Here is a 26564-nt window from a genome sequence, read left to right on the forward strand (position 1 = left end):
TAAGTCATTTAGCAGACGCTCTTATCCAGAGCGACTTACAAATTGGTGCATTCACCTTATGACATCCAGTGGAACAGCCACTTTACAATAGTGCATCTAAATCTTTTAAGGGGGGTGAGAAGGATTACTTTATCCTATCCTAGGTATTCCTTAAAGAGGTGGGGTTTCAGGTGTCTCCGGAAGGTGGTGATTGACTCCGCTGTCCTGGCGTCGTGAGGGAGTGTGTTCCACCATTGGGGAGCCAGAGCAGCGAACAGTTTTGACTGGGCTGAGCGGGAACTGTACTTCCTCAGTGGTAGGGAGGCGAGCAGGCCAGAGGTGGATGAACGCAGTGCCCTTGTTTGGGTGTAGGGCCTGATCAGAGCCTGGAGGTACTGAGGTGTCGTTCCCCTCACAGCTCCGTAGGCAAGCACCATGGTCTTGTAGCGGATGCGAGCTTCAACTGGAAGCCAGTGGAGAGAGCGGAGGAGCGGGGTGACGTGAGAGAACTTGGGAAGGTTGAACACCAGACGGGCTGTGGCGTTCTGGATGAGTTGTAGGGGTTTAATGGCACAGGCAGGGAGCCCAGCCAACAGCGAGTTGCAGTAATCCAGACGGGAGATGACAAGTGCCTGGATTAGGACCTGCGCCGCTTCCTGTGTGAGGCAGGGTCGTACTCTGCGGATGTTGTAGAGCATGAACCTACAGGAACGGGCCACCGCCTTGATGTTAGTTGAGAACGACAGGGTGTTGTCCAGGATCACGCCAAGGTTCTTAGCGCTCTGGGAGGAGGACACAATGGAGTTGTCAACCGTGATGGCGAGATCATGGAACGGGCAGTCCTTCCCCGGGAGGAAGAGCAGCTCCGTCTTGCCGAGGTTCAGCTTGAGGTGGTGATCCGTCATCCACACTGATATGTCTGCCAGACATGCAGAGATGCGATTCGCCACCTGGTCATCAGAAGGGGGAAAGGAGAAGATTAATTGTGTGTCGTCTGCATAGCAATGATAGGAGAGACCATGTGAGGTTATGACAGAGCCAAGTGACTTGGTGTATAGCGAGAATAGGAGAGGGCCTAGAACAGAGCCCTGGGGGACACCAGTGGTGAGAGCGCGTGGTGAGGAGACAGATTCTCGCCACGCCACCTGGTAGGAGCGACCTGTCAGGTAGGACGCAATCCAAGCGTGGGCCGCGCCGGAGATGCCCAACTCGGAGAGGGTGGAGAGGAGGATCTGATGGTTCACAGTATCGAGGGCAGCCGATAGGTCTAGAAGGATGAGAGCAGAGGAGAGAGAGTTAGCTTTAGCAGTGCGGAGCGCCTCCGTGATACAGAGAAGAGCAGTCTCAGTTGAATGACTAGTCTTGAAACCTGACTGATTTGGATCAAGAAGGTCATTCTGAGAGAGATAGCGGGAGAGCTGGCCAAGGACGGCACGTTCAAGAGTTTTGGAGAGAAAAGAAAGAAGGGATACTGGTCTGTAGTTGTTGACATCGGAGGGATCGAGTGTAGGTTTTTTCAGAAGGGGTGCAACTCTCGCTCTCTTGAAGACGGAAGGGACGTAGCCAGCGGTCAGGGATGAGTTGATGAGCGAGGTGAGGTAAGGGAGAAGGTTTCCGGAAATGGTCTTACATGGTAATATTGTTTAGAACCATAGATTATTACACCGGTGGAACAAGGTATGGCAGAGGGAGGACTCAGGGGAAGGCTTCCTGTAATAACATGTCACAACTGTAATTACATTGCAATTACTATTTACCTACATTGTTGTTCCTAAGAGCATTACTATGTAGTTACTGTATATCATGAACCTAATTAAGGCTGTGTTATCATGTTTTCTAATTAAACATCCTCATCCATTCTGTACATGCTGAAGTTGATTTGTTTTTCTAGCTTAAGCTTTATTTGAGTTATGTCAGAAGGAAAGATATAAATATGTATTTTTAGAATAAATGCTATTGTGTTCAGATTTCAATCACAAATTGCTTTACATACATGTTAGCAGCCAAAACCCCGGACAACATAGCGAAAATGTACAAGAAGCTCCCGGCGACCTACAAAAAGAAGGGAAGCATGTCCACTGCTTTCCACAGCATGGGTGTGGATCACACTGTGGCGAGGAGTGCTCACTTGGCAGAGGTCATGCTAGTGGCACCTGAGTTCCTTCGTTCACAGCCAGCGTTTGACAGCTCTAAAGAAACACCCAACCAATGTGGAAGAAGGATCACCAAAAATGCAAAAGCAGAGGTGAGCGACGCTATAAAAGAGATGAAGGCAGGAGGAAAGTTTTTTTTTTTAAGTTAACCTGTTAGTCCTCTAGGGGCATTATTTCATTTTTGGATAAAAAGACGTGCCCATTTTAAGCGCAATATTTTGTCACGAAAAGATGCTCGACTATGCTTGGAATTGATAGTTTTGGAAAGAAGACACTCTTACGTTTCCAGAACTGCAAAGATGTTCACTGTGAGTGCCTTATAACAAAAGCTTCAGGCAAAACCAAGATGTTTGAGCGACCAGGAAATGAACAGGATTTCTGAAGGTACGTTTTCCATGATCGCCTTATATGGCTGTGAATGCGACAGGAATGAACGGACACTTTCTAGCGTTTCCCCAAGGTGTCTGCAGCATTGTGACGTATTTGTAGGCATATCATTGGAAGATTGACCATAAGAGACTACAATTGCCAAGTGTCCCGCACGGTGTCTGCGTGGAAATTGGTGCGCAAAAGTCAGCTACCAGTATTTTTCCATCCGAATCAGAGAACAAAGAAGGCTTCTAGGACTGCCATTTCAATGAAGAGATATATGACAAAACACCTTGAGGATTGATTCAAACAACGTTTTCCATGTTTCAGTCGATATTATGGAGTTAATTCGGAAAAAGTTTGACGTGTAGGTGACTGAATTTTCGGTTAGTTTCGGTAGCCAAATGCATAGTAACAAACGGAACGATGTGTCCTACACAAGAATCTTTCAGGAAAAACTGGACATCTGCTATGTAACTGAGAGTCTCCTCATTGAAACATTTGAAGTTCTTCAAAGGTAAATTATTTTATTTGATCCCTTTGCTGGTTTTTGTGAATATGTTGCGTGCTAAATGCTAACGCTAAATGCTAAGCTAGCTATCACCACTCTTACACAAATTATTGATTTTCTCTGGTTCTAAAGCATATTCTGAAAATCTGAGACGACAGGATTGTTAAGAAAAGGATAAGCTTGAGAGCAGGCATATTTATTTCATTTCATTTGCGATTTTTAGAAATCGCTAACGTTGCGTTATGGTAATGAGCTTGAGGCTGTAGTAACGCGACCGCATGCGGGATGGGGCGGACTATGAGGTTAAAGGATTATTCCACCAACTCCATGGGCCTTTTCTACAGCCACCCCGGAAATTTGTTAAATTCCACACTCCTCAAAAGGCTCATTGCTCCCCGTCCTCTGTCATCTCAGGGAGAGGAATTAGTCGGGCAACTGGCCGGATATATGTCCGGTTCTTCACCTGGATCTCCACTGATCTAACACGACCATCGGTCCCAGGCATGGTCCTAGTTATACGGCCCACCGGCCATGAGGCTCGAGGCAGCTGAGGGTCCACCATCATTACTACTTGGCCAGTTTCCAGGCTGGCCATTTCTCTCCGCCATTTCCCTCTGTGCTGTAGACTTGGTAGGTAATCCCGAATGAAAAGGACCCAAAAAGGAAACAGCTAAGATTTGGCTGTGTCGCCACCGGCGTCTGCCTACGAGGTTGGTGTCAGCATACATGGCTTGAGGAAGTGACGCATCTCGGCGTCCCATCAAGAGCATATTCGGTGTAACCGGATCGGGGTCAGCGATGTCTGCAGAGAGATATCCCAAGGGTTTGGAGTTCAGAATCCCTTCCACCTCTATCAGGACGGTCCTCAAGACAGTTTCAGTGACAGTTTGGTCCCCCAGGATGACTCGTAAGGCCGTCTTTACAGATTTGATCTCTCGCTCCCATGTTCCTCCAAAATGAGGAGCGCCTGGAGGGTTAAATTTGAATGAGATTTGTTGGTCCATCAGCTGATCCTGGAGGCTGGGTTCCATGGCTTGGAAGGCTTCCTCCAACCTGGCTTCTCCTGCCTTGAAGTTCGTACCTCTGTCAGCCAGGATCTCATAGGGTTTCCCCCGTCGGGAGATAAACCGCCGTAGGGCCATGAGGAAGGCTTCAGTATCCAAACTTTCCAGTAGGTCCAGGTGGACACATCTGGTTGTCAAACACTTGAATAGAATGCCCCAGTGCTTTTCCACACGACAACCTAACTTGATCATCAAGGGGCCAAAGCAATCTACTCCTGTTGACCAGAAGGGTGGTTTAAGGAGACGCAAGCGAGCAGGGGGTAAATCTGCCATTTTGGGCACCGTAGCTCCGGCCCTCCATCTCTGACATTCTACGCAGGCGTATTGGTGCTTACGAATGGCTCCTCGTCCTCCAATTATCCAGTACTTCCGCCTCATCTCCCCATAGACCCTCTCTGGCCCTGGGTGGAGAAGCCACTCATCATACTCCACTACATCAACTCTTGATGAGGAGCCTGGTAAGAGGGTGTCTGGAGTCAAGGATAATTGGGTGGATAGCATCTGGGTACAAAACCTTTGCTTGGCGCAGCCTCCCTCCGACTCTGATCACTCCAAGGATTGGATCATATTCTAGGGCAAGAGAGAGAAGACGGCTGTCCTTAACAGCTCTGAAAGCCGGTAGGGAAGTGGCTAACTCCTCAGGGAAGCTAACTGATTGTGCTTGCTGGAGGAGTAGTGTCTCTGCCGCGAGGGAGGTGGGTATAGAAGCCACCCCATCTGAGGTCTGGTTTGTGGCGGCGATCAGATCCGGCAGTGTTTGAGATTGTGTTAGGTCAGGGAGAGCCGTTGTTGGTTCCATAGAGATGCAGTAGCATTGGGCAGACTTCCTTAACTCATGAGCTTCAGTTGGTTGCGGAGGGGCCGCACGCCTGGGGGCTGTCGGCCACTCGTTCTCTGGTTGGCACAAAAATGGTGGTCCCAAGCTCCACCGATGGGGTTGAGCCAGTTCCTGAAGGGTTTTACCGCAAGTAATGTCATCAGCAGGATTGTTTATGCTATCAACATACCTCCAGTCCTGGACTTCTGTTAGGTCTTGGATTTCCGCAATGCGAGTTCCGACGAACACCTTATACCTGCAGGACTCCGACTTGAGCCAGGTCAATACAGTGTTCGAATCACTCCAGTAGATGACCCTTTGGATTGGCAAGGTGAGCTCGGCTCGCAAAGTAGAGGCCAACTGGGCTCCGGAAAGGGCAGCACTGAGTTCCAGCCTAGGCATTGACAACTGCTTCTTGGGTGCGACCCTGGACCTGGCCATGACAAAGGAGACATGGGTGTGGCCTGCCTTATCCTCCACTCTAAGATAGGAAACCGCCCCATAAGCTCGCTCCGAAGCATCACAGAACACATGCAGTTCCAGGCATGATCCCAGTTGGTCAGCACAGGATGGTACATAACATTTTGGCATTTAGACATCAGAGAGCTCTGTTAACTCCGTTTCCCAACAGATCCATCGTTCCACTAGGTCAGCCGGGTGGATTGGTTCATCCCAGTCCCTCTTGGTCTGCCACAGGTCCTGAACTATGACTTTGGCCCGTGTTGTGTATGGCAGGATATACCCAAGGGGATCGTATTGACTGGCCAGGGTCCGATAGATGGTGCGCAGAGTGGGGGTTTCGGTACTCGGGGATGAGCGGTGCTTATACCCCAGGGTATCCGGTATGCAGCTCCACCTCAGTCCTAGAGTGGGCTCTTCTGGGTTAGCACCAGACTGCGTTAGCCATAGTTCACTGCTACTGGACCTAGCTTGTGGCGGGAGGTGCTGGATAACCTCCGCTCTGTTACTAGCCCACTGTCGGACCTCAAATCCCCCTTTGGACAGGAGATTCCGTACTTTATCAAGGAGTGCTTTCGCTTCAGCCGTGGATGGGATGCTCTGTAAGCAGTTATCCACATAGAAGGCATTTTCCACTGAATCCAATACCTCTGGGTCACTGTCTGGATGCTCCCGTGCGTGTCTCTGCAGAGCGTATATGGCACAGCAAGGACTGCAGGTGGTGCCAAATGAGAGTACCTGCCATTCATAGATTGTGGGCTCTGCATCTCGTTCCATATCTCTCCATATGAACCGGAGCAGTGTGGTGTCGGAAGGCAGTAAACGAATCTGATGAAACATGGCTTTGATGTCTCTCCACTGATGGCTGTAGAGTGCTGCCGGAACCGGAGAAGGACACCGAGCAAGGAAGGACCTAAGGTTGGGGAGTAGACAGTCATTCAGGCTTTGACCAGCAGCTTGGAATGAACAGTTGAAGACAAGTCTATACTTCCCACCATGTTGCTAGATAACATGGTGAGGGAGATACCAGGATTCACGGAGTGCCTTTCCCTCTACATGAGCTGTCACTTCAGTGACGTAGCCTGCCTTCACAAGGTTATGAATCTCTCGGTTATGAACTTCTGCAAGCTCAGGATTCTTCACCAGGCGTCGCTCCGTTCCACACAGTAGTGGGAGTACAGCCCATGTCGTGGTTGCCAGAGGAGGATGGTTGGGCACCCGTAGCAGTGGGGTTGCATACCTGCTAACGCCATCAATTTCAGTGGTGGTGGTGCTCTTCTCCAGGAGGTCTAATGTTTAGAGCGAATGACCTCCTGTAGCTTCCGGTTGGAGAAGGTGTCCATCTTCCAGAGCATCTCAACATTCCGAAGGAGGTCAGTGGCTGCATCTGGATTGCTTCTGGTGAAGAGGACTTGCTGTGACTGTACAGCTTGGGTGGAGAGAAGTTGATGGGATGGACCTTGCACAGCCCAACCCAAGGATGTATGGACAGCAATGGGCCCTCCTTCTGGTCCAGCTCGTATAGGCTCAGTCGGGGTGACGAGATGTGGGTGGTCTGACCCAATCAGGATAAGTGGTGCTACATCGGCCAGGTTAGGAAGAGGCAATCCTCGTAGATGAGGATATTGTTTCTGTAGAACACTTACTTACGGTTTAATTATTTATTTACTAGCTAACTAAATGGTAAAATACGACAAACACTTAATAAATTAGAAACAGAGGACTGACACAATATGGCGGCTTGTTACAAAAGACATGGAGAGGGCAAAAGAGAGAGGGACAGAGAATAATATTTTGGTACATTTAGAAACTACTCTCACAGTAATCAGATACTTTGCACACAAACTGCTGCCCGTTTGGAGTACGAAATCATTAATGTTTTTGTGTAAATGTCTTGGTTCTTCATTTATTTCTGTCAGAACCAGTCCTTCTTGGAAAGGGTGTTTGGCCTTTTTGCTCTCCTCTGCCGTCGCCCGGCATCCGGCTACCCGTTCTGTAGTCCTGAACAGAACTACGGAGCTCATCAGTGATTGTCCGGGAGGTGACTATCGTCTCTACCTCTACCTTGAGATTACAGAATTCAAACCACTTTGGACATGAGCTGCAGGTCGACATATTTAGCTAGCTTGCTGTTGCTAGCTAATTTGTCCTGGGAGATAAACATCGAGTTGTTATTTTACCTGTAATGCACAAGGTCCTCTACTCCGACAATTAGTCCACACATAAAACGGCCACCCGAATCGTTTCTAGTCATCTCTCCTTCTTCCAGGCCTTTTCATCGTTGAATTTATATGGTGATCGTATCTAAACTTTCATTGTATTACCACGGCTACCGGCAAAACAGTTAATCTTTCAATCACCCACCTGGGTATAACCAATGAGGAGATGGGAGAGGCAGTACTTGCTTCGCGATCTGCGTCAGAAATAGGAATGAGTTCTATTTTAGCACTTGGCGTCGCAGACGCTCGTTGGTGCGCGCAAGCAGTGTGGGTGCAATAATTGAATAACATGGACTTCTACATTTATTTTGCGATGCTCACGCACGCGACGTGTCCGGTGGACAAATGTCTGTAAAACAAAAACACATTCCTGAGTGAATTTGGAGAGGGAGATAGCTGAATGATCTTGATTTACAACAGGGTGTGAGCACTCAATCCCCCCAGCAGCCCCCTTCTCTTCCCTTCTGTGGTTGAGAGGGGGTCTGGCCGAAATCATCCACTGCAAAGCTGATTCGACCCATCTGGATCCTCACAGGACAGTCATGACAATAGTAAATCACTTAAAGGTAAAAGGTGAGCGGAAGAGAGTGAGTAGATGCAAAAAGCAATTATACAACAATCTGGCTGCTATGAAAGTGAACTGTGTTTGTGCTTAATCAGGTGTGTAGTCATTATGCCGATTCTCTTGAAAAAACGTTTCTTAAACAGAACGAAACGGGGATAAGCATACCTGAATTTGTCCAATAGAAACTCTCGTTTGCAAGTGTTTGACTCATGATTACACCCTAGATCAGCTAGACGCAGGAAAGATTGTGCAAGGTGGTATTGAATGTGTCAATGTCTGTCACCTTGATTACTCGAGTTTCTCTCGACCTGTGCACCTACGTCATACATTTTTATTCATAGGCTAGGTGGTAGAAAACCTCAAGATGGGTATATGGAAAATTTGTCGTAAAAATGTGTATTAAGTAGCCTAAACCTATTCATCGTAAACTTCACTGTGTGAATGGAATATGAATGACACTGTAGCTAGCTAGCTACTACAAAAAGACTCCACGATGCAAGTAACCATTTCACTGTACAATTTACAATTTCTAAATCCTGTGCATGTGACAAATAAACATTGATTTTATTTGATATAGTGTGTTTACCAGAAACGGTAATTTGAAGAACAACATGACCTGCATCAAATTCAAATCAGGATACAATGTTAGGCCCCCCAAAAATGTTTAACTGATGGGTTTATTGGTTTAAAAACACATCACTCATGCTATTTTGGACCACCAGGCTGCTGATGTCATGCACCCTGTCATTTTTGTGTTTATACTTTTTCATAACGACAATAGAATGTGCATGATGTCACTGCGACAACTGCAATTACAGTACTCAATGCAGATTTTCTGGGTAGCCATTTGATTAAATGTTCAGGAGTCTTACAGATTGGGTGTTTAGAAGCCTCTTGGACCTAGACTTGGCACTCTGTTACTACCGCTTGCCATGCGGTAGCAGAGAGGACAGTCTATGACTAGGGTGGCTGGAGTCTTTGACAATTTGTAGGGCCTTCTTCTGACACCGCCTGGTATAGAGGTCCTGGATGGCAGGAAGCTTGGTCCAGTGATGTACTGGGCCGTTCGCACTCTCTGTAGTGCCTTGCGGTCAGAGGCCGAGCAGTTGCCATACCAGGCAGTGATGCAACAAGTCAGGATGCTCTCGATGGTGCAGCTGTAGAACCTGTTGAGGATCTGAGGACCCATGTCAAATCCTTTCAGTCTCCTGAGGGGGAATAGGTTTTGTTGTGCCCTCTTCACGACTGTCTTGGTGTGCTTGGACCATGTTAGTTTTTTGGTGATGTGGACACCAAGGAACTTGAAGCTCTCAACCTGCTCCACTGCAGCCCCATTGATGAGAATGGGGGCGTGCTCTGTCCTCTTTTTCCTGTAGTCCACAATCATCTCTTTTGTTTTGATCACGTTGAGGGAGATGTTGTTGCCTTTGCACCATACGGTCAGGTCTCTGACCTGCTCCCTATAGACTGTCTCATCATTGTCAGTGATCAGGCCTACCACTGTTGTGTCATTGGCAAACTTGGTGTTGGGAGTCATGTCTGGCCGTGCAGTCATGAGTGAACAGGGAGTACAGGAGTGAGCACTGAGCACGCACCCCTGAGTGGCACCAGTGTAGAGGATCAGCGTGGCGAATGTGTTGTTACCTACCCTTACCACCTGTCGTCAATGAATAGCATTCACAGCCAGCCATCTAACCTCTTCTAACGTTAGCTAGCTAACTTGGGGTCTTTTTTTTTAGACATGTAACGTTAAGGGTTAACTAGCTAGCTAAAGAATGAACTAAAATCCTAATCCACAGGATAACATTAGCAATCCAGCCTATGAACTCCAACTGGCTAGCTGACAGCAAGCTTTAACTAGCAATACAAACCAATTGTCATAGCTAGCGGGAAGGTTGCTGGCTTTTTCAATTTTATTCATATTTACAGATGGCATACAAGTTTGAGGCACATGAAAGTTCACATGTTCGAGAAGGCATCTCTGCAAAAAAAACGCATTTTGATAAAAAATATATTTTTACGTTCAAACGGCTCTCCTGTGAAGTCGTGATTTGCGACATGCGCCTAGATTCCTGAATCGGGTCACATACGCTGTAAATAGAAATAAAACCATCCTCATAAAAATTATTGTCCTCCCTCATCTTAAATGGCACTGACTGCCACTGACTGGAAGTAGATAAGATTAAACTTAAAGCCTTTATGCCATGGCATGAGTTATGACATTACGAGCCAAGGAGTAAACAGACATTAATCCAGGAATGATTTCAGCTTTTTCTCAGCACTAGGACAAGCATTAGTTCAATCCTGGGTAATGCTTGTTCTTTTGAGTAAGGCATAGCCGTTCTTGCTTGCCGATCTCCTTCTCGGTCTCTTAAAATGGATGGAAAGCCTTTGCTGACTCTTTCACAGCCAGCCATAAAACATTTGAAGGTTTCTCCTTCTCCGTGTTGACATACTCTGCTGCTATTTTTGGTGGTCCAACAATCAAAATTAAATTACGATGTCGCTTCTTTGTCAGGCATCAATGTAACTGTTGAAGGAAATTATAGATGAAGTGATTAATAATGTATACATTTAAATTAAAACCATTTATTCTGATACTATTATGTTATGATATGAAATGTATGGGCTCTTGGTTAAGCTGTTACTGAAAATGTAAGTAAAAACAAATAAATTGTCTGTACCTTGCGGGTTTAAGGTGGAGAGATGATATAGCTTTTCAGACAGATAAGAATGTTTGGGTTGTGTTCCATTAGTGGAGAAAAGTATATCTTTTAGACAGTTTGGAATGTAGTTTTATGAGGGGAGTAGAATATCTCCAGACCTGAATACTACGCTATTGTGAGGATGGGAGAGAGTGTGAAACTGATGACGTCATTTTATGTTCCCTCTTTAAAATGTAATGTTCTTTGTATTTTGGGTCAGTACTCATCAAGAATAAATGCTGAACTTGTTTTTAAGACTGGTCTCTTGCTAATTCATGCAAATGACAAACTTACAACTTATCATGAAATAGATAAGAGTGTGAATTTGGTTTTAGCTGCAAAACACACAGGAATTTCATTAACAGGTGGAAATGGCCTTTGCTAGCAAATTATTATGTTCTTGTTTGTCCTCTTCTACAACTTTTAGATATTGTTTTAGCTCCAAAAGCAACCATTTCGAATTTTGTTTTACTTCAATACTAACACAGTATTTGTTTTCATGTGAAAGCATTATGGTCTTAAAAGATACATACACAGTAAGTCTTTAAAAAGCCTCTCAATATCCACCTTGTTCTCTGATTTACATTATTTGCCTGGTTATATCTGTTTTCAGCTGAGAATTGGACGTCTGGTTCTCTGACTCATTTACCTTGGATGACTGGATCTCTGACTTATTTGATGCTTTGAAGAACCTCACACATAATGTGCCGAGTCCCGAGCTAACTGAAATTCAAATGACAATAATTAAAATCGGAATGAATCACATAAAATCCCACATAGTGTATGCCAAAATCAGTTACACAGATTTGACTATTGAGCTAGAATCATGAACAATATTTAATTCATTCAGATCTGGGATGTGTTATTTTAGTGTTCCCTTTATTTTTTTGAGCAGTGTATATATTTAAAAAATATAATAATTCCATTCCCCACCACCAAGAACACCCCAATGCACCAACAACCAAAATAATGAACTAAAGAGAAAAAAGGAAAAGACAGAAGAAAACAGCAAACAACAATGCAAGTAAAAAAATAATAATATGATAAAACAAATAATATATAATAATATAAAACAAAGGACATCAAGGACAACTAAAATCATAACGGCAATGCCAGACATGCACACAACTGTATATGTTTGTGTGCATGTCTGGCACTATTACATGTATGTGTGTGTTATTGTATGTGTTTATTTGAATGAGAGTGTGTGTATATGCATGTGTACAAACACATGCATGGCATCAGCCTCAGGCAAACCGGCATTAGTTGTAAAAACACTGCCACTTAGTGTCATTCAAATGTACTTTTTATTATGTTTTATTTAGACTTTATATTTTTTTTTATTTTTTTTTTAACTTTACAACAGCTCGTAGCCTGACACCTACCATGCAGCCTGGACACACACACACACACACACACACATACGCACACACACAGAAACATAGGGCCAGAGGAAGAGCTGTCATTCATTGGAGGTAAGCAAGACATAGGTGGCGAGCTACCCGATGATATATGGCCACAAAGTATTGAGCATATCCACACATTATAATTTTGCACCGACTCCATTACTCAAATGACGGATTGGTAAAAATATACCTAAATGTTGATGCCAAGTGTTTGAGATGCCACCAGAGTTCAGTGACTGTGAGACACATGTTTTGGTCATGCCAATCTTTGAGTGGCCTCTGGGACACCATTTTTGAGGCACTCTCACATATGTGTAATACAACTGTTAGCCCCAACCCAGTCACTGCCATTTTTGGGGTACATCCCCTAGACCAGAATGCTACCTCGCTGCTTGCTCGCCACCTTGTCCCCTTTCACTGGAAGTCTGCAAAGCCGCCCTCCTTTATGCAGTGGGTTAAGGAGGTGATGTCATCTCTGCCTCTGGAGAAGGTTAGGTACACTGTGCATGGGTCCCGACAAAGGTTTAACTTAACCTGGTCTCCCATTAATACAATAAGTGGAGAGCCTGTCTTTTACTTAGTGTAACTTGCATAGTTTGGTAAGCAGTGATGTCTGTTCTAGTGGCCATTTATTCCGATAATAATTTTTATATAAAACTTTTTTTTAACCATTGTTTTTGTTTCTAATACTGTTTGTTTATGTTTTTCTTTCCTTTTTAACTTACTTTTATAGAAGGCTTCGGAGGGAGTGAAGGGAGGGAGGGGAGAATGAGAGGTTTGGGTTGTGTTATTTTTGTTGTTATATCTGAAAATCTGTAAATCAAGTAAAAAAAAAATGTAAATGATGGTTTCACAAAAAGAGTCAAGTTAAAATACATGTCCTGTATAGTTGGCTAGTATAGCACAGTCTGTAACCCTGTAGCACATTTATATGTTTTGGTCACATCACTGCAGATATGGGTTATACTAATACTAAATGGTACTTCCTTACGGATCAACCTTACAGAATCATCACAATTCTACAACTGAGTATGGCTATTATTGAATTGAAGTACAAGATCAGAAGCTGCATAACATGATACACACATATGAGTCAGGGTATGCAAGATGGAAAGACAGCGAGGCAACTTAATGCTTAGGAAATGTGACTACGTGTTATACAGTATGTGTTGATCACGCCATTCCACATGACCCATTTCAGCTGAGAAGTTACAAAAGCCTTCTATCCTTTCAATGCAGAACATGGCTAAAATGACATGAATGGCCAATAGTGTAACAACGGCCCTGTACACACTTGGGTTACACAACCCTTTTGATGCAACTGTTGTTATATAACAAAGTTTTTCCGTTGTGGTGGTTGTGTCAAATTCTTTATCCAGACGAACTCAGATGTATCACAAAAATATCCATTGTGTCAAATGCATTGTACATGAGTTGTATTGCAGAGAACTGCACGGGCAGGAATTTTAAGCCCAAATCCTACCCTTGCCTGTGACATTTAGGCCCTAACCTACCAAGACCCGATTGCTTCTGCCACATTTAAAACTCTATAAATGAAACCCGAAATAACTTCCCGTTAGTAAAAACATTAGCTGCTCTTCTGTCTGTCACTCGCTCCCTGTGCTCTGAGTCGGGGAATATCCATAACAATGGCTCCGCTTGGACTGCTCTGCTCAAAACTCAAGGTACATTATTCTTTTCTGTTAAATAATCTCTCCTGATTTATATTTGACGAGGTTGAAGCAATTCTGACACCATGTCATCATATCAGTCAGAAATGACTCTACTGCGTAGCAGAGCATGAGCAAATGGCTCAGCTTCAAAAAGATGGTGATCAATTTTGTGATACCCGAGCCATACCCTAGTTATTGATAAAGAAAAACAGACCCTACCCGAATGTATAATGTTGGGCCCCGTCGGGCTCGGGTAGCAGAGCTCTAGTGGTTGGAAACAAATGTAATACAGACGTGACTAATACTGGACCTGACTGCAAGCAGAATTAATTAAGAATGAATACAGCAATCTACGGTTGTCGTCAGAAGTTTACATACAATTAGGTTGGAGTCATAACTCATTTTTCAACCAACCCACAAATTTCTTGTTAACAAACTATAGTTTTAACAAGTTGGTTAGGACATCTATTTTGTGCATGACACAAGTAATTCTTCCAACAATTGTTTACAGACAGATTATTTCACTGTATCACAATTCCAGTGGGTCAGAAGTTTACGTACACAAAGTTGACTGTGCCTTTACACAGCTTGGAAAATTCCTGAAAATTATGTCATCGCTTTAGAAGCTTCTGATAGGCTAATTGACATCATTTGAGTCAATTGGAGGTGTATCTGTGGTTGTATTTCAAGGCCTACCTTCAAACTCAGTGCCTCTTTGCTTGACATCATAGGAAAATCAAAAGAAATCAGCCAAAAAAAAAAAAAAAAATTGTAGACCTCCACAAGTCTGGTTCATCCTTGGGAGCAATTTCCAAACACCTGAAGGTACCACGTTCATCTGTACAAACAATAGTAGGCACGTATAAACACCATGGGACCATGCAGCCGTCATACCGCTCAGGAAGGAGATGCACTCTGTCTCCTAGAGATGAACGTACTTTAGTGCGAAAAGTGCAAATCAATCCCAGAACAACAGCAAAGGACCTTGTGAAGATGCTGGAGGAAACAGGTACAAAAGTATCTATATCCACAGCAAAACGAGTCCTATATTGACTCTAACCTGAAAGACCGCTCAGCAAGGAAGAAGCCGCTGCTCCAAAACCGCCATAAAAATCCAGACTACGGTTTGCAACTGCACATGGGGACAAAGTTCTTACTTTTGGGAGAAATGTCCTATGACCTGACGAAACAAAAATATAACATTTTGGCCATAATGACCATTGTTATGTTCGGAGGAAAAGGGGGAGGCTTGCAAGCCGAAGAACACCACCCCAACCATGAAGCACGGAGGTGGCAGACTCATGTTGTTGGGGTGCTTTGCTGCAGGAGGGACTGGTGCACTTCACAAAATAGATGGCATCATGGAGGAAAATTATGTGGATATATTGAAGCAAAATCTCAAGACATTAATCAGGAAGTTAAAGCCTGGTCGCAAATGGGTCTTCCAAATGGACAATGACCCCAAACAATACTTCCAAAGTTGTGGTAAAATGGCTTAAGGACAACAAAGTCAAGGTATTGGAGTGGCCATCACAAAGCTCTGACCTCAATCCTATAGAAAATTTGTGGGCAGAACTGAAAAAGCGTGTGCGAGCAAGGAGGCCTACAAACCTGACTCAGTTACACCAGCTCTGTCAGGAGGAATGAGCCAAAATTCACCCAACTTATTGTGGGAAGGTTGTGGAACGCTACCCAAAACTTTTGACCCAAGTTAAACAATTTAAAAGGCAATGCTACCAAATACAAATTCAGTGTATGTAAACTTCTGACCCACTGGGAATGTGATGAAATAAATAAAAGCAGAAATAAATCAATAATTCTCTCTACTATTATTCTGACATTTCACATTCTTAAAATAAAGTGGTGATCCTAACTGACCTAGACAGGGATTTTTACTAGGATTAAATGTAAAGAATTGTGAAAAACTGAGTTTAAATGTATTTGGCTAGGTGTATGTAAACTTTGACTTCAACTGTATGTCCTAAAATATGTCAGATACCTCTAACACAAAATGTACATTATGAACCTAGGACTGGTCTAGATGCAGTGACAAATACCCAATATAAAACATGTAAACTTCAAAAAGTAAAAAAAAATTGTGCAAAAAAGTATTTGACAAATACATAGTATATCACATTACCCCTTAAAAAAACATAGCCCTCATAAAAAAAAAGTTATTCAACAGCCCTTTCCCCTGGTTCCAACTGTTGTCTTTTTAAAAATGAAATACACAACCTTAACGAATAAAGACAATTTAAAATGGCAACAAAAACAATTGGCAGCAGTGGTCCCTTGTTGATAAAGAAGCAGCCGAAGTGGAAAGAAACAGCGTTTCAACTTTTCCTTTCAGTGACCCTGAATGGCTTGGCATGTAAACAAAGACAGGATCAGATGGAAGAGGAGGGGGTAGGGAATGGCTCTGGAGAACGAGAGAAAAAAACAGAGAAGGGACAAGACATTTGACTTTTGCCTCAAATTTCTACAGACGCTGACATTGTGCAAACCGTTCAATCACAATCAGATAAAATACAAAACAATTATCAAAATCAAAAAGGACAAAACTGAATAAGATTGTGTATATACATATATTGAACAAAAATATAAACGCATCATGCAACAATTTCATTGATTTGACTGAGTTACAGTTTAAATGAGGAAATCATTCCATTTAAATTAATTAATTAGGCCCTAATCTATGGATTTCTGTTGGTCACAGATAACTTAAAAAACAAAATGGGCCTCACAATAGGCCTCAGGATCACGTCACAGTATTATGTGCATTCAAATTGCCATTGATAAAAATGCAATTCGGTTTGTTGTCCGTAGCTTATACCTGCCCCTACCATAACCCCACCACCATGTGGCACTCTGTTCACAATGTTGACATCAGGAAACTGCTCGCCCACACAATGCCATGCGGTGGTCTGTGGTTGTGAGGCCGGTAGGACCTACAGCAAACTTCTCTAAAACAATGTTGAAGGCAGCTTATGGTAGAGAAATGAACAATTCAATTCTCTGCCAACAGCTCTGGTGGACATTACTGCAGTCAGCATGCTAATTGCACGCTCCCTCAAACCTTGAGACATCTGTGGCATTGTGCTGTGTGACAAAACTACACATTTTAGAGTGGCCTTTTATTGTCCCCAACACAAGGTGCACCTGTGTAATGATCATGCTGTTTAATCAGTTTCTTGATATGCCACACCTGTCAGGTGGATGGATTATCTTGGCAAAGGAGAAATGCTCAATAACAGGGTTGTAAACAAATGTGCACAACATTGTAGAGAAGTATGTTTTTCGTGCATATGGAACATTTCTGGGTACTTTATTTCAACTCATGAAAAATAGGACCATAATTTTACATGTTGCGTTTATATTTTTGTTCAGTGTACATATTAATCTTAATATGCATTACAACAGTATTATGCTTAAACCTGTCAGTTTTAAGTGTACCCTGTTGTTTTGTATAGTATCATTTGGCTGTATCTACCAACGATTTACATATATACACTAGACTTAGAGGGGGTGCTGTTTTGAAACCACCTCACATCCATCTTGGCACTCCCCAATCGATGTAAAAAAAAATGTGGGAAAATCTAGAAATGCATTTGTTTTTGACACATTAATGTATACTTTTAAATTATATTATGTGAGCTAAACATAAAATATATACACTACCGTTCAAAAATTTGGGGTAATTTAGAAATGTCCTTGTTTTTGAAAGACCATATTTTTTGTCCATTAAAATAACATCAAATTGATCAGAAATACAGTGTAGACATTGTTATGTTGTAAATGATTATTGTAGCTGGAAACGGTAGATTTTTTATTGAATATCTACATAGGCGCACAGAGGCCCATTTTACAACAACCATCACTCCTTTGTTCCAATGGCACGTTGTGTTAGCTAATCCAAGATTATCATTTTAAAAGGCTAATTTATCATTAGAAAAACCCTTTTGCAATTATGTTAGCACAGCTGAAAACTGTTGTTCTGATTAAAGAAGACTTCTTTAGACTAGTTGAGTATCTGGAGCATCAGTATTTGTGGGTTCGATTACAGGCTCAAAATGGCCAGAAACAAAGAACTTTCTTCTGAAACTCGTCAGTCTATTCTTGCTCTGAGAAATGAAAGCTATTCCATGTGAGAAATTGCCAAGAAACTGAAGATCTCGTACAACGCTGTGTACTACTCCCTTCACAGAACAGAGTAACCCATCTCTAACCAGAATAGAAAGAGGAGTGGGAGGCCCTGGTGCACAACTGAGCAAGAGGACACATTAGAGTATCTACTTGGAGAAACAGATGCCTCACAAGTCCTCAATTGGCAGCTTCATTAATTAGTAGCCGCAAAACACCAGTCTCAACGCCAGAGGCAACTCTGGGATGATGGCCTTCTAGGCAGTCATAGTCATTTACAACATTAACAATGTCTACACTGTTATTTTAATGGTAAAAAATGTGGTTCTCTTTCGAAAACAAGGACATTTCTAAGTGACCCAAAACTTTTGAACGGTAGTGTATATATTTTATGTTTAGCTCCCATAACATAATTTAAAAGTATGCATTATGATGTCTCTAGGACAATATATGTGTCAAAAACAAATGCATTTCTTTCAAAAACAAGGACATCTAAGTGACCCAAAACTTCTGAATGGTAGTGTATATTTTTAGAAAGTACTAATGTTACTGTCACCACTACAACAAAAAAATAAATGCATGTAATTGTGTCCTCAACATTTAAATTAAATACTGTAGAATTCCATTCATTCCTATGGAGGACTGCTTTTCTGAGGAGTGCCAATATGGCAGACTGGTGGCTTCAAAGCATCTCATTGGCCAATACAAAGCATCAGCAATCCAGGGTTTATATACAGTGGTTCTTCCTTTAAAAGTTGTCATACTGCAGCACACCTTGCAGGCTGCCACAGAATTCTATGGCACGTTATTTAAGAGTCAGCCATTGTTGCCATTAACGCTAGTTAGTGCCAGTTTGACCACCAGATGGCATTTGACAGTATTTAATATTGATTGTACTAGATAATTTTTTTGTTTTTGTTTGTAAGAACACAGTATGTGGGATTGATTTTAAGAAACTTTGCTTAATTTGATAAATATTATGGTGTTTCTATTCCAAGAAAAACAAAACCTTCCTTCAAAACATGGTCCTTCTGTAGCTCAGTTGGTAGAGCATGGCGCTTGTAACGCCAGGGTAGTGGGTTCGATTCCCGGGACCACCCATACGTAGAATGTATGCACACATGACTGTAAGTCGCTTTGGATAAAAGCGTCAGCTAAATGGCATATATTATTATTATATTAAAACCCTCGGGGTTTCCGTTAGGAAAATATAGTGCTGTACAAAGTGACGGTCGGAAGTAGGCGACTAAGAGCAAAATACTCCTAACATTTCCACACCTTAATTGGAGACTAACCAATACCCAAACGTAGATTCAGTGAAAATAAAAATCTCATTGATTTATCAAGACCAGTCCCCATGCTTGTTTCACAGCAGTGCGAAATGGTGCTGAAATAGTTGACCACACACGGGTAAGCTATTGCTTCAAATCCTATTATAACAATTGGATCACTTTGGGTGTTCCAGTAAGCAACAATTTGTTGCCTTCATTAGCCTACTTTACTCCAAAATTTCTGTATTTCAGTGAAATCTTATTCCCATAATAATTTGTTATGGATGAATGATGAGCGATCGGCAAAGGCAATCAACAGCGCTCTAATCACAGTCAGAAGACAGTTGAAGAAACTTGAGAGGACTTATGGAAAGGCTCTGTAAGACATTGTAATTATTATTACATATGTCGTTTTTTATCCAAAACATTAACCATGTGATGTGTGTTCTCTTGTTTTGTACTGTTCTGTAGTTTCGACCCAATGATTTGTCTGACAAACAAAAAACTTTTCATACTGCAGGCCCAGGCATGGATCCAAGCTGACGAGACATCCAATGACATCTTCAAGAGATATGCTGGACCCTATGTCAGAGAGGAATTTTTGGGACCACATTGTGTCTCTTCCATTTATTCCCATAGCAATTCGTTATGGTTTGCATTGCAAATGAGGGCATAAACTGGGTCAAGACGCCAGCAGACTAAGTTGACCTTTATATAGTAAAATAAAAGGTTAAATAACCTTTTTTTTTTTAAAGAACTACAACACTTAACAGCACATTACTCAACACTAGTGAGACTCATGTCGCCTAAAGTATTTACGTAGGTCACCTGATTTGAACCTGATTGAACGTGTTGCAACTAAAATGTAGTTAAAATAAAGATCTGCATGTTTGCCTGGCATGGATTGTGACTCCATCTCGTTCCTCGCCATCTTCAATTCCACCAATGCCGCCTGACACTCCGCCAATGACGTGACTCTTCCGCCAATAATACAATAGAGAGGTTTGGATAATTCCAAATTAATATCCAAGGGGCATTTTTCGTTAGGGCAAATCTGGTCTGTGAAAATATCTAAGGGGATTTTATATAATTATAATGGAGGGTTGACAATAATAATCGCTTTGTAAATAAGGATGCATTATGAAAGGAAAATTAAATGCGCAAGAGACGGTAGAATATATTTTTATTCATCACAATTTTCTTTAACCAATTTTGATCTTGAATGCAGGGCCGACAGACAAGTTCCTTACTTTAAAAAAAAAAGTCAACTGAAATTGCAACCAATTTTGGCTTGTTTAAAAAATAATTATAATTTGGAGATGATTTCGTTGCAAATAACTGAAAGTGAGCGATTGTAATCTGAATAAAGAGAAAAAGGCCATTCTTGAACATGGGGTGAGACATTCTTACTCATTTAGAAATAAAGCCAGTTTGTTACTTAGAATGATGTATTTCGGTTTTTAGAGGGAGAGATACCAAAAGCACACCGTGCCTTTTTTGGGGGGAAATTGTCAGTCCACATGTCAAGTGAAATTCCCCCATTGTATTTACCCAAGTTCCATCTTAACTCCAGGACCACAGACAGTTGTTGTTGTTTGATGCAGAACTCTATTGCCAGAGGAGAGACTCAAAGACTGAAAACGCCTCCATTAATTGCCACAGTTTAGACTACCGATAGATCAGCGTTCTAACTCCCCCGTGTGATAGTGTGGTGCAATGACAGAATGCCACCATTATACCACAAACGGTTGCGACATAAGCTCGTAACTTTTAAAGGAAGAACCACTGTACATTATTGTTATGTTGGTTAAAAACTCTGGAGAAGAGATTTGGGAGATGAATGAATGAATGAATGACTGACTGAAAAGTGTTTATTAACCGTGTTCTCAGCATTAAGGTTGTGGGGACATACAGTGCATTCAGAAAGTATTCAGACCCCTTGACTTTTCCCACATTTTGTTATGTTACAGCCTTATTCTGAAATGGATCAACTAAAAAATATTCCTCATCAATCCCATAATGACAAAGCAAAAACAGGTTTTTAGACATTTTTGCAAATGTATTAAAAATAAAAAACAAATGCCTTATTTACATAAGTACTCAGACCCTTTGCTATGAGACTCGAAATTGAGCTCAGGTGCATCCTAATTCCATTGATCATTCTTGAGATGTTTCTACAACTTGATTGGACTCCACCTGTGGTAATTTCAATTGATTGGGCATGATTTGGAAAGGCACAAACCTGTCTATGTAAGGTCCCACAGTTGACAGTGCATGTCAGAGCAAAAACCTAGCTATGAGGTCAAAGGAATTGTCCGTAGAGCGCCGAGACCAAAACAAAATCATTCTTAAATGGAAGAAATTTGGAACCACCAAGATTCTTCCTAGAGCTGGCCGTTCGGCCAAACTGAGCAATCGGGGGAAAAGCGCCTTGGTCAGGGAAGTGACCAAGAACCCCATGGTCACTCTGACAGTGAACTCCAGAGTTATTATGTGGAGATGGGAGAACCTTCCAGATGGATAACCATCTCTGCAGCACTCCACCAATCAGGCCTTTATGGCCAGACGGAAGCCACTCCTCAGTAAAAGGCACATGGCAGCCCGCTTGGAGTTTGCCAAAAGGCACCTAAAGAACTCTCAACCATGAGAAACAAGATTATCTGGTCTGATCAAACCAAGATTGAACTCTTTGGCCTGAATGCCAAGCGTCACGTCTGGAAGAAACCTGGCACCATCCCTATGGTGAATAATGGTGGTGGCAGCATCATGCTGTGGGGATGTTTTTCAGTGGCAGGGACTGGGAGACTAGTCAGGATCAAGGAAAAGATTAACAAGGCTGTAATCGCTGCAAAAGGTGCAACAACAAAGAACTGTGTAAAGGGTCTGAATACTTATGTAAATTTAATATTTCACGTCAGTAGGCATTAAGTGCTTTGAACGGCTGGTCATGGTTCACATCAAGAGCATCATCCCGGTACACTAGACCCACTCCAATTCGCATACTGCCCCAACAGATCCACAGATGACCCAATCTCTATTGCACTCCACACTTCCCTTTCACACCTGGACAAAATAAACACTTATATGAGAATGCTATTCATTGACTACAGCTTAGCGTTCAACACCACAGTGCCCACAAAGCTCATCACGAAGCTAAGGACCCTGGGACTAAACACCTCACTCTGCAACTGGATCCTGGACTTCCTGATGGGCCGCCCCCCAGGTGGTAAGGGTAGGCAAAAACACGTCTGCCACACTAATCAACAACACCGAGGCCCCTCAGAGGTGCGTTCTTAGTCCCCTCCTGTACTCCCTGTTCACCCACAACTGCGTGGCCAAACACAACTCCAACACCATTCAGTTTGCTGATGACACAAAAGTGGTAAGCCTGATTACTGATAACGATGAGACAGCCTATAGGGAGGAGGTCAGAGACCTGGCAGTGTGGTGCCAGGACAACAACCTCAATCTGAACAAGACAAAGGAGGTGATCGTGGACTAAAGGAAAAGGTGGGCAGGAACAGGTGCCCATTAACATTGATGGGGCTGTAGTGAAGCAGTTTAGAGTTTCAAGTTACTTGGTGTCCACATCACCAACAAACTATCATGGTCCAAACACACCAAGACAGTCGTGAAGAGGGCACAACAACACCTTTCCCTCTTAGGAGACTGAAAAGATTTGGCATGGGTCCCCAGATCCTCAAAATTCTACAGCTGCACCATAAAGAGCATCCTAACTGGTTGCATCACCGTTGGGGCCAAGCTTCCTGCCATCTAGGACCTAAATACTAGGCGGAGTCAGAGGAAAGACCAAAAAATTGTTAAAGACTCCAGTCACCCAGGTCATAGACTGTTTTCTCTGCTTACCGCGTGGCAAGTGGTACCGAAGCACCAAGTCTAGAACCAAATGGCTCCTGAACAGCTTCAACCCCGAAGCCATAAGAACAATAAATCAAATGGCCACCTGGACTATTTACATTGACAACCCTCCCATTTGTTTTTACACTGCTGCTACTCGCTGTTTATTATCTATGCATACTCACTTTACCCCTACCTACATGTACAAATTACATTGACACATTGACTCGGTACCCCCTGTATATAGCCTCGTTATTGTTATTTTATTGTGTTACTTTTTACAATTTTTTACTTTAGTTTATTTGGTTGAAGAAAATAGTTTATTAACTCTTTCTTGAACTGCATTGTTGGTTAAGGGCTTGTAAGTAAGCATTTCACACCAAGGTTGTATTTGGCGCATGTGACAAATAAAGTTAGATTTCAGTTTTATTTGATACATTTGCTAACATTTCTAAAAGCCTGTTTTTGCTTTGTTATTATGGGGTATTGTGTGTAGATTGAGGGGGTAAAAAAAATCAATTTAATACATTTTAAAATAAGGCTGTAATAAGGCTTTCCGTATGCACTGTATATTGGGAGGTACCTCTAGGTGTTGGCGGTGGTCGAGTGGGTTTGACCATGTTGCTCTGTGAGAGTGCTTCCATTATCCAGCTGAGTGCACTGGAGCAATACTCCAACTGGGAAAGAATGGTTAAAAAAATGTAGTTTGAGAGTCAAGTTCAATTAAATATATTCCAGTGCAAGCTTGTTCTCTCACAGCTAAATGTAGCTACCATTAAATTATGAACACCCTTCCAAGACATTCTCGATACATTTTCAAGAATCTAACATGGTGCATGGTTGGGCATGGGGCTAGCAACATCATACCGTAAAACCTTTGTGCTACATGAACAAATGACAATCCTTCAACTGGATGCTAAGATCTCCCAGAGTCCCAGACTTGTCTGATCGCCATCAGTGAAAGCCTATGGGAAACTGGTTATGTGAAGATGGGAGCACTGAACACCAAAAACAAACTGCACATTGGCTTATGGAATGTTAAAACAATGGTTGAGTCCGGAAAGCTGGCACAGGTTACCAACGAAATAAGAAGATACAAGCTACAGATCCTGGGAGCGAGTAAAGCCAGGTGGACTTGCTCTGGTTCCGCAATAACCAGCACTGGAGAAACAGCACTACACTCTGTATGGAAGGATGGACAACATTGTGAAGGTGTCTCCATCATCCTACAGAAAGGGGTAGAGTAAACATCCCACAAACTATGTCAAAGATGAAGAAAAATGTCTGTTCTATAACACCCTCCAATCTGAAGTTTAGAAGGCACCTGTTCAACACCTGCTCTTCGTCATCGGATAACTGAATGCAAAGGTTGGCACCGACAACGCAAACTACGAGAGAACAATGGGGAAGTACAGCTGTGGAGAGATGAATGACAACGGTGAGAGACTGGCAACATTCTGTGTCACAAATAACCTGGTGATTGGTGGCAGCTTGTTTCCCCACAAGAATATCCAAGCTGACAATGTACTCTCCTAATGGAAGAGAGAAGAACCAGATTGACCACCTGATGATCAATAGCAAGTGGATTATCTCGCTGAGGGACGTCAAGGTGCGGGAGGGACGTCTTGTGACTGCCGACATCAACTAAAGCTGAACTGTTCAAGACCACCGACAAAAGGAACAACAAAATTTGAAGTTGGCATGCTGAGGGATTAAACCGTCAAGAAAACCTTCATAATGCAAGTTCGCAACAAGTATCAAGCCCTTTCAAAGAACATAGGTGAAGAAGATGAGGTGACTGAAGGAAATATAGTCAGATAGTGGGAGAAAGTGGTTAAAGCTTACAGTGAAAGCAGCAAGAAAACCATAGAACACAGAAGAAGGCAACGCAATGAATTGATCACCCCAGAAACATGGGAAATGATTGCGGAAAGAAGGGACCTGAAAAAGAAAACAACAGATGCTAAATCACAGAGGTCAAAACAGAAATTGGAGGAGCAGTACCTAGAGGAGCTGTCAAGTGCAGCTGAAAAAGCAGCAGCAACCAGCTGGCAAGGAAAAGTATACAAAATCACTAACCTAATCTGTGGCAGAAAATTCAAGTCAAATATTCAAATCAAAGACATGCAAGGCAATCTCCTGACTACAGACAAATGAACATGAAGCAAGATTGACAGAACATTTCAGAGAGGTTCAATTAACACACCTGAAGCTGCTCCAGAAGACCTAGACATAAACACTGCCCCACCAACCAAAAAAGGGGTGACACATCCGTTCCCAGCTAGATCTTTTGCAAGATTATCATACAATGGATGTCTTGAGCTATAGAGAAAGTGTTTAGGAATGAACAAGCAGGTTTCAGGGGAGGAAGGAGATATACAGATGGAAACTCTACTCAACTTTATTGACTTCTAGAAGGCTGTTGACAGCATTCACTGCGAATGCCTATGAAAGATCTTAAGAATTTATTGAATCCCTACCCATGTTGTTAACATCATAAAACAGTTCTACAAGCAACTTTTCATGCACTGTGGGAATGAGAAACATGAGCTTTGCTGTGAAGTCTGGAGTTCGTCAAGGTTGTGTGATGTCAGACTTACTCTTCAATCGGGCAATAGACAGGTTCATTTGGCGAACAACAGAAGATCAGGCAAGAGGAATATGATGGACCTTGTACTCTTCTCTAGAAGACCTTGACTTCACCGATGACCTTACTCTTTTATCACACACACACACATACACCAACATCTACAAGATAAAACTGACAGAGTTCAGTCCTTTGGCCAGCAAGTCAGCCAGCCTGGTTATCAACTACAGCAAGACAAAGGTCATGCCCATCAACATCAACACAGCAAAAGCAGCCAAAATCAAGGAACAGGAGCGTTAACCCACAGTTTTACTTACCTTGGGAGGATCATATAAACTTCAGTAAGTGATAAATACAGCTGCTAGAATCTTGACTAGAACCAAAAAATGTGATCATACTACCCAGTGCTTGCCTCTACACTGGCTTCCTGTTAAGGCTAGGTTGATTTCAAGGTTTTACTGATAACCTACAAAGCATTACATGGGTTTGCTCTGATTTGGTGCTGCCATACATACCTACACGTACAATACGGTCAGAAGATGCAGGCCTCCTTATTGTCCCCATTTTTAAGCAAACAGGTAGAGGCAGGGATTTCTTCTATAGTGCTCAATTTTTTGGAATGGTCTACCTGTCCATGTGAGAGACACAGACTCTGTATCAACCTTTAAGTCTTTACTGAAGTCGCTTCAGTGGGTACTGTGATTGATTGTAGTCTGGGCAATGGGTGCAAAGGTGAACGGGCAAAGTACTGGAGCGACGAACCGCCCTTGCTGTCTCTGCCTGGCCGG

The 26564-nt window shown here is 42.7% G+C and overlaps 1 protein-coding gene across 17 annotated transcripts in view; it reads right to left on the minus strand.

The window, feature by feature from the left end:
- The window catches only part of LOC118363680 (transient receptor potential cation channel subfamily M member 4-like), a 269567-nt gene that overhangs the window by 164070 nt on the left and 78933 nt on the right, over nt 1-26564 (minus strand). The window contains exons 26-27 of one of the 17 annotated variants that reach the window (XM_035744800.2): nt 23773-23866; nt 8680-10666 (exon numbers count right to left, since the gene is read on the minus strand). The exons of 15 other annotated variants lie outside the window; for them this stretch is intronic. In XM_035744800.2, coding sequence (XP_035600693.1) covers nt 10632-10666; nt 23773-23866 — 129 coding nt within the window. In that variant the 3' untranslated portion in view covers nt 8680-10631. Of the gene's footprint in view, nt 1-8679; nt 10667-11659; nt 16340-23772; nt 23867-26564 lie in introns of those variants that run through there. One more of the 17 variants, XM_035744809.2, reaches the window with a different exon arrangement.

Source organism: Oncorhynchus keta, chromosome 3 (genome assembly GCF_023373465.1).
Source record: "Oncorhynchus keta strain PuntledgeMale-10-30-2019 chromosome 3, Oket_V2, whole genome shotgun sequence".
In the NCBI taxonomy this organism is placed as follows: Eukaryota; Metazoa; Chordata; class Actinopteri; order Salmoniformes; family Salmonidae; genus Oncorhynchus; species Oncorhynchus keta.